This window comes from Oncorhynchus tshawytscha, linkage group LG04 (genome assembly GCF_018296145.1).
Source record: "Oncorhynchus tshawytscha isolate Ot180627B linkage group LG04, Otsh_v2.0, whole genome shotgun sequence".
In the NCBI taxonomy this organism is placed as follows: domain Eukaryota; kingdom Metazoa; phylum Chordata; class Actinopteri; order Salmoniformes; family Salmonidae; genus Oncorhynchus; species Oncorhynchus tshawytscha.
In genome coordinates, this window is record NC_056432.1 from 7,359,358 (window position 1) to 7,378,812 (window position 19,455).

The 19,455-nt window shown below is 43.4% G+C and overlaps 2 protein-coding genes and 1 pseudogene across 2 annotated transcripts in view; all 3 read left to right on the forward strand.

Annotated features, from left to right (window-relative positions):
• The window catches only part of LOC121846408, an 84,370-nt pseudogene extending 79,232 nt beyond the window's left edge, over nucleotides 1-5,138 (forward strand).
• A 364-nt stretch (nucleotides 5,139-5,502) lies between these two features.
• On the forward strand, nucleotides 5,503-19,215 carry LOC121846409 (phospholipid-transporting ATPase FetA-like; the record flags this gene model as incomplete). The annotated part of the gene is made up of 5 exons (XM_042321255.1): nucleotides 5,503-5,538; nucleotides 6,635-6,748; nucleotides 7,399-7,497; nucleotides 18,203-18,264; nucleotides 19,206-19,215. Coding segments are annotated over exons 1-5 (321 nt in total), but the record flags the coding sequence as incomplete, so codon positions are not given.
• Nucleotides 19,206-19,455, forward strand: part of LOC112238184 (phospholipid-transporting ATPase ID-like) — a 35,941-nt gene continuing 35,691 nt past the window's right edge. The window contains exon 1 of the mRNA XM_042320261.1: nucleotides 19,206-19,277. Coding sequence (XP_042176195.1) covers nucleotides 19,224-19,277 — 54 coding nt within the window. The 5' untranslated portion in view covers nucleotides 19,206-19,223. The remainder of the gene's footprint in view (nucleotides 19,278-19,455) is intronic.

Sequence of the window (19,455 nt, forward strand, 5' to 3'; positions counted from 1 at the left end):
GCTGACACTATCCTAATGACATAATCATGCTGCCATTCTCCTGATGACATAATCATGCTGACATTATCCTGATGACATAATCATGCTGACATTATCCTGATGACAGTATCCTGATAACATTATCATGCGGACATTATCCTGCTGACACTATCCTAATGACATAATCATGCTGACATTATCGTGCTGACATTATCCCGATGTCATAATCACGCTGACATTATCCTGATGACATAATCATCGGACATTATCCTGATTACATTATCATGCTGACACTATCCTGATGACATAATCATGCTGACATTATCATGCTGACATTATCCTGATGATATTTAAAGCACTAGAGTGGGTGTGGTTGGATATAATCCAGCTCCTCCTCGTTGCTTTTAACAATGTGCCCTGTTTGGCAACGGACCACAGACTGGGATGGAAAATGTAGTGGTTTTAGGGCCTGTATGGTTGTCTTCAGGAGGCTGTTTAAATAAGGGGATCTATTTGACTTTGGTGTATTTGCTTACACAATGAATAGGATGACAGAGGGAAGGTAGGCTTTGAAGTTGATACCGAAAGGGGACTTTGTGTGTGTGTGTGTGTGTGTGTGTGTGTGTGTGTGTGTGTGTGTGTGTGTGTGTGTGTGTGTGTGTGTGTGCGTGGTGCGCGCGTGTGTGGTGTGTGTGCCTGTGTGTGTGTGCGTGCATGTGTATTTTAGGCAGACTTGGGCCTCTGTGTGTCTCTGATTTAAAACACACATTCTTAAATACACACGCATGTGCTATAAATATGTCCAAAACTGAGTTCACCATGACAGCCAATCCTGAGAGGTTCCCATGGGGGACCAGTATGAAAAAGGCAATTAATGAAAATGTATGCACCTACTAACTTAAGTTGTCGGATAAGAGAGTCTACTAAATGACTAAAAATGTCAATGTTAACCGACTACACACACTGGCTGCCAGAGGTTGTGTCATCCCTGATACTACAGATTTTTCGGAAGAATGTTTGTTTAGTCTGTAAAGGCACAATCGTCAAATCATCCTACAAAATATTTCTGTAAATGACTCTTTTCCGAAAACCTTAAAGCAAAAAGATAGTGTTTAGTAGTTGCTATGATTTGACACACACACATTTTTCATGATATTTTTTGAAGGGGCACTCTCCAAACACGTCACGTGTCGCTAAGGTAACGCCAGCAGCGATATGCACACTACTATTTGCAGTCAAGAAAAAGAAAAAAGCAACAACCGTGACGCTTTACAGCCATGCCACAAACAGTTAACTACCCACACTGAAGGAGGGAGGCGGTTATTATGGTTCCCAACTGCAGACAACGATAGACAGCTGTCCCTGATTGAGAATCCACCGGCCAAACATAGAAAATAAAGAAACCTAGGAAACAAAAACTAACATCACACCCTGACCTAACCAAACAAAGAAACAAAATAATTCTCTTCAAGGTCAGGCTGACTCCATTGACTCCACCATCAACACCTCCCTCCCTGTACGAAGAAGAGGTCAAAGCAGTTGAGGAGGCTGATGAAACTGCCAGGCCATGCACACAGACAGATGGAAAGGATATGTTGATTATATTGAGAGAAGGGTATATAATGAGAGAGAGAGAATGCAGAGTAGAATTAGGCAGATACAAACTAATACTAACATCCAGAAAAGAGACGTTAAATTTACAACCACCTAAGAGGAATGATTTCCAAACCTTCATTGTGCCAACAACTACAAGAAATCTCTCCTAAATGTTCCTGCTGGGTTTGTGACTGCACTGACACCTCATTGGGTACTTTAATCAAAAACACTCCCACATTAGTAGCTGTAGTTATTCCCATTTAGGATGTTTTTGCTTCTGTATATACTGTCTGTCTCATATTGTATTCAGGGTTGAGTAATTTGCTGAATGGGTATTTTAGCTCCATAACTAACCCTGTTCCCTTCTTCCATTCTAGATTAATACCATGCGTAGATGAAGAGCGAAGAAGAGGTGCAGAAAAATGTCGCTTCTTGGTTCAGATTATGCCAGAAGAGAGAGGCAAAGAGTTAGTTGGGAGTCTCGACTTGACTGCGCTACATGACATTTTCATATTTAGAGAAATTCTGCTTTTCGTTGGTTTATAGATACTTTGTAGATAAGAAAAGGCGTGGACAATTCCCTTCAAATGACTGGATTTGGCTATTTCAACCACACCCGCTGTCCTGTTCTCACTCTAATTCAATTCAAGGGGCTTTATTGGTGCATAAACATGTTTAAATTGCCAAAGAAAGTAATGATAAACAAAAGAAGTAACATAACAGAAAATATTATATCTACTGCCTAAAGAATGAAAGGATGATTTAAAAACGTATTATCTTCTCTCTCTCTCTCTCTCTCTCTCTCTCTCTCTCTCTCTCTCTCGCGCGCTCTCTCTCTCTCTCAGAGTTGAGAGGAAACTGAGGGCAACGAGAGAGAGTAACCTTCTCCCTTCAAGTAGAGAGAGTAAGAGCTATGCATGTCATGCTCTTTGAAAAGGAGTTAGTTCAACTGACCAGACCATACATGTCACCGTCTGGTTATTATCATGCTGTTGCAGGCTGCCAGGGGTCTGATCTTATTCAAGGCAGCTCTTGTCCGTCTACTTTGCTCTGCTCTGGGTTTTGCCTGTCTGGTCTGATACCAACGTTCTGTTCTGGCCCCTCTGGTAGCTTATCAACCCCGGCAATCTGAACCTAGCACCTGCCTGAACCCCTTCAAAATCACTCTGACATCAATGCAAACTTTCTCAAAAGTCTAATCAACATTTCCCAGAGTCAAGTCATGTGAAATATTTAGACATAATGTTGAGAAAGAGATTGATGGCCTTGATGCAGAGGAGGATCCCATCAGTTCTATAGGCGACCTCATATTTGTAATATTTTTCTCAACTTTTCTAATATTAAGCACATTGCTTTTCTTTTACAGTCTACCTGGTTGGCAAGGGAAACAACCATATGTAAAGCGCCTCCAGTTGCTATTTAAGTGCATAGATGTCTTTTTTCCCACTTGCCTCCTGTTTCTCGTAGAAAGGCACATCATTTTTGCAGATATAGGTGGTCATCGCGTTTTGATGGGCGCCGGTATCAACTAGCGTCGCCAAAGAATCTCTTAAAACAAATATTATGAACCACTACAGTTGGAAGGTAGAGTCTAACTAAAAAGAGCCAAGCTTGATAAGTTTGAGAATCTTTTATTGATGATGGCTCCGCTAATGGTATTTGTTGCGCCGCCTGATCTCAGATTTCCTTTGTTTTGTCATTACTGTGAACAGAAGGGATAGCGTCTGTTTGTTTTTCTATGATTTGGGTATTTCTATGTTTAGCCTATATGGTTCTCAATCAGAGGCAGGTGTCATTAGTTGTCTCTGATTGATAACAATCATACTTAGGTAGCCTGGGTGTCACTGTGTCATTAGTTGTCTCTGATTGAGAATCACCTAGGTAGCCTGTGTCACTGTGGGTGACACTGTCCTGGTGTTTTGCCAGATAGGACTGTTTCAGGTTTTCACATCGTTTCTTGTTTTGTAGTCAGTTGTCTGCGTACATTTCCGTATTAAAAGAACCATGGACACTTACCACGCCGCATATTGGTCCTCCGATCCATTCGCCCTCCTCTTCAGATGGCGAGGAGGACGACCGTGACATATAGCCTACTGCCAAGTGTGCACAAATAGCCTCATAGTTTATCAACGTTTAAGCCAAATGTTCTGATCTGCTTATTTATTTATTTTTGATTTGTTTTACTTATAAGGCCCTTACATCAGCTGATATCTCAAAGTGCTGCACAGAAACCCAGCCTAAAACCCCAAACAGCAAGCAATGCAGTGTGTAGAAGCACAGGGCAAGGAAAAACTCCCTAGGAAAGGCCAGAACATTGCTTAACATTCATGAAAAGTTTTTTTGATACTAGTGGTTGTATTCATTTGGGATCTATCGCATTTCACAACTGTCCCAGAATAGAGCTGTGTTCGAATACAGTACTCATACTAATCTGTACTTACGTTACACTTGGCTGACAATTTGTTAGCTACGCTATCCTTATGAACCGCATAGCATATCATTACAGCACTATGTACCGGTATGTTAGCTAGCTACCTAACGTTAGTTGGCTACTAATACATGAAACTTGCCAGTATATTAACTACATATATGCTATCTAACTAACTATCCAACTGTGTGTTAGTAAATTGTGTTTCACTCTCTGACACTGGGACGCTCTGGCCAAGATCCAAGCATTTTGACCTCACAATTGCAGTAGAGCACCTAACTGGCTAACATTGGCTAGCTTGCTATCTACTTCCAGACACATAATGAGAGAACACCTCACTCTGACCATTTTACTCTCCCTAGCAGAGCTGTTTAGGCTGTTTTCATGTTGTCCAGAGTGTTGGTGACTGTAACTGTCTGCTGGCAACAATTTAATTATGCTTTTTTGTCAATGTTTACTGACACCGTCCATATTCAGCGGGTGTTCGTAATTTCATCAGTTATTCTGTGCTCTGGCACACTCAGACGAGAGTACTTTGAAAATCAGACCTAGATAGCCAGAGTGACTTTACAAACGCAGCCTATTGACTTGATTATTCTTATCATTCTTAGCTTTAGCTAAGTAGTATAGTTATTGTGTGTTGTCAATGGACATGGTTAATGAAGTCCTAAGATGTCCAGCTAGTCATTTGTTATGCTAACAAGCTAGCAAGAAGTTGCATAGCAACAGCATCAACGTCAGGTAAACATGCGAAGCGCTAGTACGCTCCACTGAAAGAATACCATTCATTTACATATATTAAAATGAACTAATAGTGTGTAGTGTATACTGATTAAGTATGTAGTATACAGTATGTTAGTATGGCTATTAGAACACAGCTTCTTGTTTGGAGTATTTATTTCTCCCACAGAATAGGTCAACTTTTGTACTATTGTGGATATTAGATTGACATAGGCTAATGCTTTTGTTGTTTGTTAGGCCTACTCATCTTGTTGGCTGATGAAAAGTAAATGTGGACAGTTCTTCCAATATCTTCATTATGCGCCTCGGAATTGCATTAGTTGCGTCCCTGATGTGCCGGTCTTCACTTGTAGCCTGTGAGAAGGACCTGATCAGAGGATGGAGAGCCATGTGAGTGAGAGGTGCTTCGGTGCACGTAGCACGCAGGGAGAAGGGAATGAAATATTTTATATTCAGCCCAAGGGCACAATGGGGGGTATTAGGGCCACACATTATGGTCTTGAACCGGAAAAGGAGAAGAGAGCGGGTAGGTAGTAGTATTGAGAGAGGAGGCAATGGCCTGATCCATAAAGTTCCCTCCGGCATCGGAATCCACTAAAGCTGTAGACACGGGGCACGAGGGACAGTCAGCCAGAGTGACGGGTACTCAAAAAAGAGTCTGACAGGAAGAGCAGTAGATGGAATACTGACTCCTGGTCCAGGGGATGTAACATCACGTGACCGTCCCCCTGCCCTAGTTGATCCCGGATTCTGACGTAATGGACACCGCTGGCGCTTGTGCCTTCCTGGCCACGGTACAGACAGATCCCCAGCTGTATCCGTCTGCATTGTTCCGCCGCGGGAACACGTGTGACCTCTGACTCCCCTGCTGGAGCTGCTACTGTCCGGAAGGTGAGCGCATACTCAGCAGCCGTCTGACTCCCCTGCTGGAGCTGCTACTGTCCGGAAGGTGAGCGCATACTCAGCAGCCGTCTGACTCCCTGCTGGAGCTGCTACTGTCCGGAAGGTGAGCGCATACTCAGCAGCCGTCTGACTCCCCTGCTGGAGCTGCTACTGTCCGGAAGGTGAGCGCATACTCAGCAGCCGTCTGACTCCCCCTGCTGGAGCTGCTACTGTCCGGAAGGTGAGCACATACTCAGCATCTGTCTGACTCCTGCTGGAGCTGCTACTGTCCGGAAGGTGAGCACATACTCAGCATCTGTCTGACTCCCTGCTGGAGCTGAAGCAGACTTTCACCTCCCTCTCCGCCCGCCGCGGGATGATCGAAAATATACTTAAACAGAGCCATGAACCCTCATAAGACTCTAGCTCCTCTCCTCTCCCAGACGGCCGTAGCCCATTCCAATGCCTGCCCAGTCAGCAGAGAAATAACCATGGCAACCTTACATCCCATCTGATGTGCGAAATAGAGGAAGCCACGGTATTTGGATGGTGTCCTGTCACTTTAAACTTCATAGGCATAATATGATCTCTTCTCCCTCCTTCCCTCCTTCCCTCCCTCCCCTCTTTCCCTCCCTCCCTCTTTCCCCCCCCTCCCTCTTTCCCTCCCTCCCTCCTTCCCTCCCTCCCTCCTCCCCTCCCCTCCCTGCCTCCCTCCCTCCCTCCTCCCCTCCCTCCCTCCTTCCATCCTTCCCTCCTTCCCTCCCTCCCTCCTTCCCTCCCTCCCTCTTTCCCTCCCTCCCTCCTTCCCTCCCTCCCTCCCTCCCTCCCTCCCTCCCTCCCTCCCTCCCTCCCTCCATCCCTCCCTCCCTCCCTCCCTCCTTCCATCCTTCCCTCCCTCCCTCCCTCCCTCCCTCCCTCCCTCCCTCCCTCCCTCCCTCCCTCCCTCCTTCCATCCTTCCCTCCCTCCCTCCCTCCCTCCCTCCTTCTCTCCCTCCCTCCCTCCTCCAGACTAATGCCATTAAGACGTCTAAGTACAACACATTCAACTTCCTGCCACTCAACCTCTTCGAACAGTTCCAGAGGATCGCCAACGCTTACTTCCTCATTCTGCTGTTACTCCAAGTGAGTGGAACACACACACACACACACACATACACGCACACACGCACACACACGCACACACACACACGCACACGCACACACACGCACTTTTAGCTTACATATAAATGCTTATCAGGCCCATGTTAGTGCTGAGCAGATTGCTATGATTGATATGATTGATGTGATTCACAGAGTAGAGCTATAGTCAGTAAGAAAACAAGATATGACTGAGTGAAGTGTATTAAGATTAAGGAAGTGACGTACTCAGAACAGGAAGTTGATTTAGAATTTTAGCAAAGTCTCATTGTCATGTACAGGGTCACACACAACACATACCTGACCTAGTGAGAACTCATCACAGCTTACAGTATGTAGAAACAACTATGGAGGCTAGTAGAGAGCAGAGCCATATACTGTACGTGTAGGTAGACCTCTGTCTTATGGATCTAGTAAAGGGCTTCCTGTCATCTATTCTGTCCTGTTCTGAACGTCTATGTCTAGGCTTGTGTCGTTCCCGTGTGTGTTTTTATCTGCATACTAACTGCATAGGTCGAGCTCATATCAGCGCCATTTACAACCAATACCAATCTCCGTTCCCTATCTTTAGATTTTGTGTAGATTTATAAATGTTACCTAAGCATTTGTTGAATGTTGTGGATGTGCTGCGGTAGGTGATTCCTGCAATCTCCTCTCTGTCCTGGTTCACAACCGTGGTCCCTCTGGTCCTGGTGCTGTCTGTGACGGCTGTTAAAGACGCTACAGACGACATAGTGAGTATGAAGAGAACATTAGGGCTTACCCACCCTCCTTACCTCTGTATGTGGGCCTTATCCACCCTCCTTACCTCTGTATGTGGGCCTTATCCACCCTCCTTACCTCTGTATGTGGGCCTTACCCACCCTCCTTACATCTGTATGTGGGCCTTACCCACCCTCCTTACCTCTGTATGTGGGCCTTACCCACCCTCCTTACCTCTGTATGTGGGCCTTACCCACCCTCCTTACCTCTGTATGTGGGCCTTACTACCCACCCTCTTTACCTCTGTATGTGGGCCTTACCCACCCTCCTTACCTCTGTATGTGGGCCTTACCCACCCTCCTTACCTCTGTATGTGGGCCTTACCCACCCTCCTTACCTCTGTATGTGGGCCTTACCCACCCTCCTTACCTCTGTATGTGGGCCTTACCCACCCTCTTTACCTCTGTATGTGGGCCTTACCCACCCTCCTTACCTCTGTATGTGGGCCTTACCCACCCTCCTTACCTCTGTATGTGGGCCTTACCCACCCTCCTTACCTCTGTATGTGGGCCTTACCCACCCTCCTTACCTTTCACCTCTTACTGCTGCTCAGCAATTCCAAGAAGACATTTTATTAGCTTTTCCTTTTCATCTACAGTTCATTCGGAAAGTATTCAAACCCCTTGACTTTTTACACATTTTGTTACGTTACAGCCTTATTCTAAAATTGATTCTATTGTTTGTTTCCCCTCATCAATCTACATACAATACCCCATAATGACATCACAATACCCCGTAATGACATCACAATACCCCGTAATGACATCACAATACCCCGTAATGACATCACAATACCCCGTAATGACATCGCAATACCCCATAATGACATCACTATACCCCGTAATGACATCGCAATACCCCGTAATGACATCACAATACCCTGTAATGACATCACAATACCCCGTAATGACATCACAATACCCCGTAATGACATCACAATACCCCGTAATGGCAAAGCAAAACAGGTACAAAATTGAAAATGTAATATCACATTTACATACGTTTTCAGACCCTTTACTCAGTACTTTGTTGAAGCACCTTCGGCAGTGATTACAGCCTCAAGTCTTCTTGGGTATGACGCTACAAGCTTGGCACACTTGTATTTGGGGAGTTTCTCCCATTCTTCTTTGCAGATCATCTCAAGCTTTGTCAGGTTGGATGGGGAGCGTCGCTGCATAGCTATTTTCAGGTCTCTCCAGAGATGTTCTATCGGGTTCATGTCTGGGATCTGGCTGAACCACTCAAGGACATTCAGAAGCCACTCCTGCGTTTTCCTGGCTGTGTGCTTAGGGTCATTGTCCCGTTGGAAGGTGAACCTTCGCCGCAGTCTGAGGTCCTGCGCTATGGAGCAGAGCGCTATGGAGTTTTCATTAAGGATCTCCTGTACTTTGCCCCGTTCATCTTTACCTCGATCCTAACTAGTCTCCCAGTCCCTGCTGCTGAAAAACATCCCCACAGCATGATGTTGCCACCACCATAGTTCAATCTTGGTTTCATCAGACCAGAGAATCTTGTTTTTCATGGTCTGAGAGTCCTTTAGGTGCCTTTTGGCAAACTCCAAGCAGGCTGGCATGTGTCTTTTACTGAGGAGTGGCTTCCATCTGGCCACTCTACCATAAAGGCCTGATTGGTGGAGTGCTGCCAAGGTGGCTGTCCTTCTGGAAGGTTCCCCATCTCCAAAAAGGAACTCTGGAGCTCTGTCAGAGTGACCATCGGGTTCTTGGTCACCTCCCTGACCAAGGCCCTACTCCCCCGATTGCTCGGTTTTGCCGGGTGGCCAAGCACTATGAAGAATCTTGGTGGTTACAAACTTCTTCCATTTAAGAATGATGGAGGCCACTGTGTTCTTAGGGACCTTCAATGCTGCATTTTTTTTTCTTAGCCTTCCCAGATCTTCCCAGAAATGTGGAAAAAAGGAAGGGGTCTGAATGCACTGTATACATTTTCCCTTCTCTGTAATGATTTGTTCACCTTTGACCATCTGACCTTTAACCTTATTGCCTGAGTTGACCCCTGGTTAGGGGGGTTTTGACCTCTCAACAAGTGTTAGTGGTACAGACAGATCCACGCTGACAATATCCCGTTTTACTGGTGACACCTCTAGGTACCAAGGTTATTATAGTAAACTAAAACGGAAAGTTAAACTAATCAGGAAAAAAAATGTTTTGTCAACTGAAAATAAAATGATTATCAAACCTGTTTGAAAAACCTTGCAAGGTATTTTACATGTCAGCCACATCACATGGTATAGTAGTCAGACTGCACACTTGATGACATGGTGTGCAACCATTGGTTGATTTGTCATTAGTAAAACAGATCTAAAAAAATACCTGGGAAAAATAGAATTTAAAAAAAAAGTCAGAAATAAAAACGCAACACTATAATAATCTTACTAGGTACACACACTCACATCACCTAACCCTTCTAAAACATCACCTAACACTTCTAGAACATCACCTATCACTTCTAGAACATCACCTAACACTTCAAAAACATCACCTAACACTTCTAGAACATCACCTATCACTTCTAGAACATCACCTAACCCTTCTAAAACATCACCTAACACTTCTAGAACATCACCTATCACTTCTAGAACATCACCTAACACTTCTAGAACATCACCTATCACTTCTAGAACATCACCTATCACTTCTAGAACATCACCTATCACTTCTAGAACATCACCTAACACTTCTAGAACATCACCTTACACTTCTAGAACATCACCTATCACTTCTAGAACATCACCTAACACTTCTAGAACATCACCTTACACTTCTAGAACATCACCTAACACTTCTAGAACATCACCTGTCACTTCTAGAACATCACCTAACACTTCTAAAACATCACCTAACACTTCTAGAACATCACCTATCACTTCTAGAACATCACCTAACACGTCTAGAACATCACCTAACACTTCTAGAACATAACCTAACACTTCTAGAACATCACCTAGCACTTCTAGAACATCGCCTAGCACTTCTAGAAATCACCTAGCACTTCTAGAACATCACCTAACACTTCTAGAACATCACCTAGAGGAGTGTATTGTGTTGTGGTAGTAGAGGACTGTATTGTGTTGTGGAAGTAGAAGTAGAGGAGTGTATTGTGTGTAGCAGAGGAGTGTATTGTGTTGTGGTAGTAGAGGAGTGTATTGTGTTGTGGTAGTAGAGGAGTGTATTGTGTTGTGGTAGCAGAGGAGTGTATTGTGTTGTGGTAGCAGAGGAGTGTATTGTGTTGTGGTAGCAGAGGAGTGTATTGTGTTGGTGTTGTGGTAGTAAAGGAGTGTATTGTGTTGTGGTAGCAGAGGAGTATATTGTGTTGTGGTAGCAGAGGAGTGTATTGTGTTGTGGTAGCAGAGGAGTGTACTGTGTTGATGTACTTGACTGGTGAGAGACAGTAGAGGTTCAGACTATTGTTAGTTAGGCTGTCACTGCACTTCACACTCCTCTCTCTCTCTCTCTTTCTCTCTCTCTCTCTCTAGCTATATCTCTCTCTCTCACTGAAATCCTGCCTCTGGCTCTTATCTGTATTTCCATGGTTACTGTTGCCGTGTTGGTGGCAGTAATGTCATCATGTCATTGGTTCAGGAGTTGGGACTAGGACTTGTTTGTGTTTTTCTGTAGCTACACCCTTCTCTAGCTACTGTACCTCCTCTCCTTGAACTCATACACTTCTATTTCATGTTTATTTTCTCCATTCCTCCTTGCTCTGTTGCTCTCTCACTCCCTCTCTCTCTCCCTCGCTTTTATGTGGGTGTCTGTACTGTTTATCGTCTATACTTTTTATGTTTTTGTTTGTTGTTTTTTTTATCTAGAAAAGATAAGAGCAATGCAACTTCAAAGTACAGTATGCTTCTAAGGATACATTTAAATAAATATATATATATAAATCAAGTAAGTTAAAGCTTAATCAGTGTATATTGGTTCCAATTTTTTGGGGTGCAGTTTTAAAAAGTAGAACATCCGATGAATAATAAAGTTACCGATGCTGGTCCGATGGAATACTATCAATGATACAGGTAATGGCCAAAATAAAGGAAACACCAACATAAATTGTCTTAATAGGATCCGCCCCTTTTTCCAATTTTCGCCTAAAATGACATACCCAAATCTAACTGCCTGTAGCTCAGGACCTGAAGCAAGGATATGCATATTATTGATACCGTTTGAAAGGAAGCACTTTGAAGTTTGTGGAAATGTGAAATGAATGTAGGAGAATAACACAATAGATCTGGTAAAAGATAATACAAAGAAAAAAATGTGTTTTTTGTGTAGTTTTTTGTACCATCATCTTTGAAATGCAAGAGAAAGGCCATAATGTATTATTCCAGCCCCGTGCAATTTAGATGTTGGACACCAGATGATCGCAGTGTATGTGCAAAGTTTTAGACTGATCCAATGAACCATTGTATTTCTGTTCAAAATGTTGTGTCAAGACTGCTCAAATGTGCCTAATTTGTTTTATTCATAACTTTTCAAGTTCATAATTGTGCAACTCTCCTCAAACAATAGCATGGTGTTCTTTCACTGTAATAGCTACTGTAAATTGGACAACGCAGTTAGATTAACAAGAATTTAAGCTTTCTACCAATATCAGATATATTCTTGTTACTTAGAACCTCATGCCAATCGCATTAGCCTACGTTAGCTCAACCGATCGCAGGTAGCATAACCATAACCACATGTAGCATATGGATTTCTATTAGTGTTCGCATCAAAGTCCCAATGCAAAGTCACACCTCTTTTCTATTTCGAGTTGTTACATAAAAGCGATTAGAATCCCCAAGATTCTAATCGGAGGGGGTGTGATGTAATATGGAGGAGCCAGCAAGCCAGCTCCTATGATGTAAACAGAAATAACTTCAAATGTATAACTTCAAATTAAACCAAATCGTTTACACTCATGACTACTGGTTTCAATGTAATTTTCATCCAACTTATAAGCATATACTTTATGAATTTTTGTGTTGCAAATCAGCTTGTAAAGTTGCTAGCCAACTAGCCTGCTAACATTAGCCCTACTAGCCTGCTAACATTAGCCCTACTAGCCTGCTAACATTAGCCCTACTAGTTGCTAACATTAGCCCTACTAGCCTGCTAACGTTAGCCCTATCAGCATGCTATCGTTATGTTAGCACTGCATGAGTCAGCCAGTTGCTATCAACACCTAGTTTACAGCTACATTAAAGTAAACCAAAGTTTTGGAAAAACTTAACGGCATCTAACCAGTTATCAGATAACATTACTGGTATATGCAGTTATCTTATTCAGCAAGCCAGCCAGCTAAAGTAAATAATTTTAGCATGCTAGCTAGCCTAACCAGGTAACTAGCCTAGCTAGCCAACCACCCAGGTTGACATTGCAAGTAGTAAGCCAGAGAACAATTAGTCTAGCACAGTTAGCAACTCAGAGAACGCACCAAAACAAATCCGGAAGATATACAGTAGGGAGAACGGAGACTTACCGATTGACGGCTGAATTAGCTACCAAAGAAGAGCCAAGGAAAGGCCTTCAGAGGGACAGGCCATTTCACCGGCAGAGGGACAGTCAGCTAATCCAGAAGCAATATAGTGAGTTAAATCTACATTGAATTGACCTGGTTTATATCCATTACTGCTGACATTCACGATGTACTGGTAGGTCGGTAGGAAACAGAGGTTGCAGGCTTCACCTTCACGCTCGGCACAGCACCTGGATTCAGTCGAAGTCTCATTCTGAATCCTGCCTTCCACGTGGAAGTCCTCAGGGGTGAAATTAACACCACATAGAGTAGTGGTTTCCTTACTCCAATCCGTTCGCTTCAAGCAGACAAACCAATCCCACTTCAAAGCTAGCTTCTTGTTTTTGGGCCACAAAGGATTTGTTACCATGTCCTTGTGGATATCACTGCTCTACACGAATATTACTGCACTACACTATGTGGGTATTACTGCACTATGTGGGTATTACTGCACTATGTGGGTATTACTGCACTATGTGGGTATTACTGCACTACACTATGTGGGTATTACTGTACTATGTGGGTATTACTGCAGTATGTGGGTATTACTGCACTACACTGTGGATATTGCTGCACTATGTGGGTATTACTGCAGTATGTGGGTATTACTGCACTACACTATGTGGATATTACTGCACTATGTGGGTATTACTGCACTATGTGGGTATTACTGTACTATGTGGGTATTACTGTACTATGTGGGTATTACTGCACTCTGTGGGTATTACTGCACTACAGTATGTGGGTATTACTGTACTATGTGGGTATTACTACACTGCACTATGTGGGTATTACTGCACTATGTTGGTATTACTGCACTCTGTGGGTATTACTGCACTATGTGGGTATTACTGCACTACAGTATGTGGGTATTACTGCACTATGTTGGTATTACTGCACTCTGTGGGTATTACTGCACTATGTGGATATTACTGCACTACAGTATGTGGGTATTACTGCACTATGTGGGTATTACTGTACTATGTGGGTATTACTGCACTATGTGGGTATTACTGCACTACACTATGTGGATATTACTGTACTATGTGGGTATTACTGCACTACACTATGTGGGTATTACTGCACTATGTGGGTATTACTGCACTATGTGGGTATTACTGTACTATGTGGGTATTACTGTACTATGTGGGTATTACTGCACTACACTATGTGGGTATTACTGCACTATGTGGGTATTACTGCACTACAGTATGTGGGTATTACTGCACTATGTTGGTATTACTGCACTATATGGGTATTACTGCACTATGTGGGTATTACTGCACTCTGTGGGTATTATTGCACTCTGTGGGTATTATTGCACTATGTGGATATTACTGCACTATGTGGGTATTACTGCCCTATGTGGGTATTACTGCACTATGTGGGTATTACTGCACTATGTGGGTATTACTGCACTATGTGGGTATTACTGCACTATGTGGGTATTACTGTACTATGTGGGTATTACTGCACTATGTGGATATTACTGCACTCTGTGGATATTACTGCACTCTGTGGGTATTACTGCACTATGTGGATATTACTGCACTCTGTGGGTATTACTGCACTCTGTGGGTATTACTGCACTATGCGGGAACTGGAAAAACTTTTGTACACTTCAATCCAGAACATCCCAAACATGCTCAAAAGGTGACATGTCTGGTGAGTATGCAGGCCATGGAAGAACTGTGACATTTTCAGCTTCCAGGAATTGTGTACCGATCCCTGTCACATGGGGCCGTGCATTATCATGCTGAAACATGAGGTGATGGCGGTGGATGAATAACACGACAATGGGCCTCAGGATCTCATCACGGTATCTCATTCAAACTGCCTTCAAACTGCCATCCATAAAATGTGTTTGTGTTTGTTGTCAGTAGCGTATGTCTGCCTATAACACAACCCCACCGACATCTCTGTTCACAACGTTGACAAATCAGCAAACTGCTCGCCCACACGACGCCATACCCGCTGTCTGCCATCTGCCCAGTACAGTTGAAACTGGGATTCATCCGTGAAGAGCACACTTCTCCAGCCAGGAGCCATCAAAGGTCAAAGTCGGTAAGACGCCGAACTGCAGTCTGGTCAAAATCCTGGTGAGGACGTTGAGATTAGATCCATGCTCATCGTCCACACCAAATCAAATCAAATCAAATTTTATTTGTCACATACACATGGTTAGCAGATGTTAATGCGAGTGTAGCGAAATGCTTGTAGCACCAGGATGTTGACCTGACTGCAGTCTCGCGTCGTTACCGACTTCAGTGGGCAAATGCTCACCTTTGATGGCTCCTGGCAAGCTGGAGAAGTGTGCTCTTCACGGATGAACACAGACGAGCTTCCGGGAGACGGTTTCTTTTTCTTTTTTTCTTTTATTTCACCTTTATTTAACCAGGTAGGCCAGTTGAGAACACCTTTATTGAACCAGGTAGGCTAGTTGAGAACACCTTTATTGAACCAGGTAGGCTAGTTGAGAACACCTTTATTGAACCAGGTAGGCTAGTTGAGAACACCTTTATTTAACCAGGTAGGCCAGTTGAGAACACCTTTATTGAACCAGGTAGGCTAGTTGAGAACACCTTTATTTAACCAGGTAGGCCAGTTGAGAACACCTTTATTTAACCAGGTAGGCTAGTTGAGAACAAGTTCTCATTTACAACTGCGACCTGGCCAAGATAAAGCAAAGCAGTCCGACAAAAACAACGACACAGAGTTAAACATAAACAAATGTACTGTCAATAACACAATAGAAACATCTATGTACAGTGTGTGCAAATGTAGAAGAGTAGGGAGGTAGACTATAAATAGGCCATAGAGGCAAAATAATTACAATTTAGCATTAACACTGGAGTGATAGATGTACAGATGATGATATGCAAGTAGAGATACTGGGGTGCAAAATAACAAAAAGATAAATAACTATGGGGATGACGTAGTTGGGTGGGCTATTTACAGATTGGCAGTGTACAGGTACAGGGATCGGTAAACTGCTCTGACAGCTGATGCTTAAAGTTAGAGAGGGAGATATAAAAAGTCTGCTGGAAGTGGTGGTTGAGGGCCAGTAGGAGGCGCTCTTTCCTCTGGTCTACAAAAATATTGTAATGTCCCAGAGCAGTGATTGGGGACGTTGCCTGTGAAAGGTGCCGTCTTTCAGATGGGAAGTTAAACAGTGTCCTGACGAGTAGGGGTGTTAACCCGGTGTCCTGGCTAATTCCCAATCTGGTCCTCATACCATCACGACCACCTAATCATCCCCAGTTTACAATTGGCTCATTCATCCCCCATCCTCTTCCCTGTAACTATTCCTCAGGTCGTTGCTGTAAATTAGAATGTGTCTTCAGTCAACTTACTTGGTTAAATAAGGGATACTAAAATAAATCTATCAATTCAGAAGCTCAAAAACCCCATCAGAAGAAAAAAAGTGATTTTAGCTCAAAGTTTAGAAGAAAAAAAATACAACTAAACAAAGTTATAATGGTCTTTATTTTATTTGTGTTTGTTTTGCAGTCAAAGATAATAGTTTCAGTATCGTTTTAGTTTTTCAAATGTTTTTCATTGTCATTTTTATTTCAGTTTCCAATTTTTGTTTTTTATTTTTGTTTCAGTTTTTGTTTACTTTAATAACCTTGATGGACTGTACGCTGATTTAGTCATTATTGACGAGGAGAATATCAGTAACATAATTGAGTAACAATTCAGATTCCCTCTGTGCTCTCACTTCACCTCAGGCATTACCGTACATGCTAACTAGACTGGGCACGCGCGTGCGTCAGTGTGTTCACCATCGTGAGCATGTTGATTTTGTCCATCCACACCAGACGAGATCCAGACACGCAGGTTGAAATATCAAAATGAACTCTGAACGAACTATACTAATTTAGGGGACAGGTCGAAACATATGAAACATTCATGGCCATTTAGCTAGCTAGCTTGCAGTTTCTAGCTAATTTGTTCTGGGATTTAAACATCGGGTTGTTATTTTACCTGAAAGTCTTTTTTTATGGATATTTGTAGAATTTTGACCCATTTTGAGTCACACAATATCGTGTGTTCTCTACTCCGATAATTAATCCAAGATAAAAGGGGACACCTAGTTAGTTTCTAGTAAAAAATTTAAAAAATCTCTCTTCCTTTAGTCTTCTTCTTCTTCTTCTGTGGACTTTATATGGTGGTTGGCAACCAACTTTAAGGTGCATTACCACCACCAACTGGACTGGAGTGTTCTTTTAATCACCCACGTGGGTATATGCTTCTAAAAACCAATGAGGAGATGGGAGAGGCGGGACTTGCAGGGCGTGACACATCAAAAATAGAACCAGTTCTATTTTAGCGTCAGATAACGCAGATGCTCATTGACGCTCGCAAGCAGTACGGATGAAATGATTGAGTGACATGTAATTGTAAATAAATTTTGCAATGCTGGCGCGCGTAACACGAGCAGATTGGTCAACATGTTAAATGACCTGCCCTAACATTGCTAAATCATTCTGACGTGTTTTCATGTATTCTGTTGTTCTGTTGTTCAAAGCAGGAATCTAGATTCAAAACTAAAACTATATAAGGAAAATGACTTGTCAATTCCAGTGTTAAACCAACAGGTACTACTATTGTTGTCTGTGGAGTGGATTGGTGACCTGATACTGTTGCATTTTGGGACATGTGATGTAATTTTGTTACACGTTAATCTCAGTAGCTAAACAAGGGTCTGTTTGTTAGGTCGGGTGGCAACACTACCGGCAACTCAAACTGCACCCTGTTCCCTATATAGCGGACTACTTTTGACCAAGGCCCATAGACTGGTCAAAAGGTAGTGCAATACGGTGCCATTTGGGATGGAGTCAGTGACCTTTCTTCAATCTCATGGGCCACCAACCCCGTTGGTTGCTTTAGTGAGGTCATATTGTTTGGCTTGTCATAATTGGCTCTTGTTGAGGAGATGTTGACCATCTTTAGTGACGCCGTGACGGTGGGCAGTCATTTTGCTGGGTGGTCTTGTGAGACCCCAGACCCAAACTAGACGTTTAGACAACCTCTGACCTTTAAGCCGGAGAAGGAAGACGTTTCTGCCGGACAGAAGCCTTTGTAATGATTTAAGTTGACTGGAATTCCCTCTCCATTCACAAGTCTAGTCTAATGTTATTATAATCATGTCTGTCCTAATAGAACCGCCACAGGAGTGACAACCAGGTGAACAACCGGAAGGTCACAGTGCTCATCGATGGAGAGTAAGTTCATGAGATCTACTATTGGTTTCTAACAGTACATAATGAACACAACTCATTATGGCACACAGGTTGTGTGTGTGTGGTCACATATGTTTGCCCCTTCCTGCTCCCTGTCCCCACCCTGCTCTCTCCACCGTCCTCCACCCAAATCCATTTCCACAGCAAATGTGTGAGTGCCTCAGGCAGGGACAGTTGGGCAACATGCCCTCTTTTCAGGAGGGCAACAGGAAGCAGTTGCAGGCAACAGGAAGTGCTTGTTTTCATCCTGTTGATCTTTCTCCTGACTTACAGACAGTCACAGACAGGAGTTGAAAAGAAAAAGTCCGTACACAGATTTGACCCCTCCGTACATTTTCTTCCTGACCCTAAAAAATAGAGGGATGGATGTCTACTGTCTTTAAAAACTTGAAACTTGAAATACTCTTCTTTCCTCTCTCTCTCTCTCTTCTCTCTCTCTCTCTCTCTCTCTCTCTCTCTCTCCTACTCTCTCTCTCTCTCTCTCTCTCTCTCTCTCTCCCTACCTCTCTCTCTCTCTCTCTCTCTCTCTCTCTCTCTCTCTCTCTCTCTCTCTCTCCCTACCTCTCTCTCTCTCTCTACCTCTCTCTCTCTCTCTCCCTACCTCTCTCTCTCTCTCTCTCTCCCAACCTCTCTCTCTCTCTCTCTCTCTCTCTCTCTCTCCCTCTCTCTCTCTCTCCCTACCTCTCTCTCCCTACCTCTCTCTCTCTCTCTCTCTCTCTCTCTCTCTCTCTCTCTCTCTCTCTCTCTCTCTCTCTGTCTCTGTCTCTGTCTCTCTCTCTCTCTCTCTCTCTCTCTCTCTCCCTACCTCTCTCTCTCTCCCTACCTCTCTCTCTCTCTCTCTCTCTGTCTCTCTCTCTCTCTCTCTCTCTCTCTCTCTCTCTCTCTCTCTCTCTCTCTCTCTCTCTCTCTCTCTCTCTCTCTAGACTACGGAGTGAAAATGGATGGATGTTCATGTGGGTGACATCATCAAACTTGGAAATAACCAGTTTGTTACGGTGAGAACAGAACACTGAACCAGCCTTACTGTGTGTTCATTACAACATACCGTTTCAGGTCTTAAACATCCAGTACCTCGTTAGTATATTTCAGCTGCTATGATTCTGGCATAAGAGACCATCGTGATAGACTGGGTGTGAAACAGGTGCCTTTATTCAGTGTCTTTAATAGTCAGTG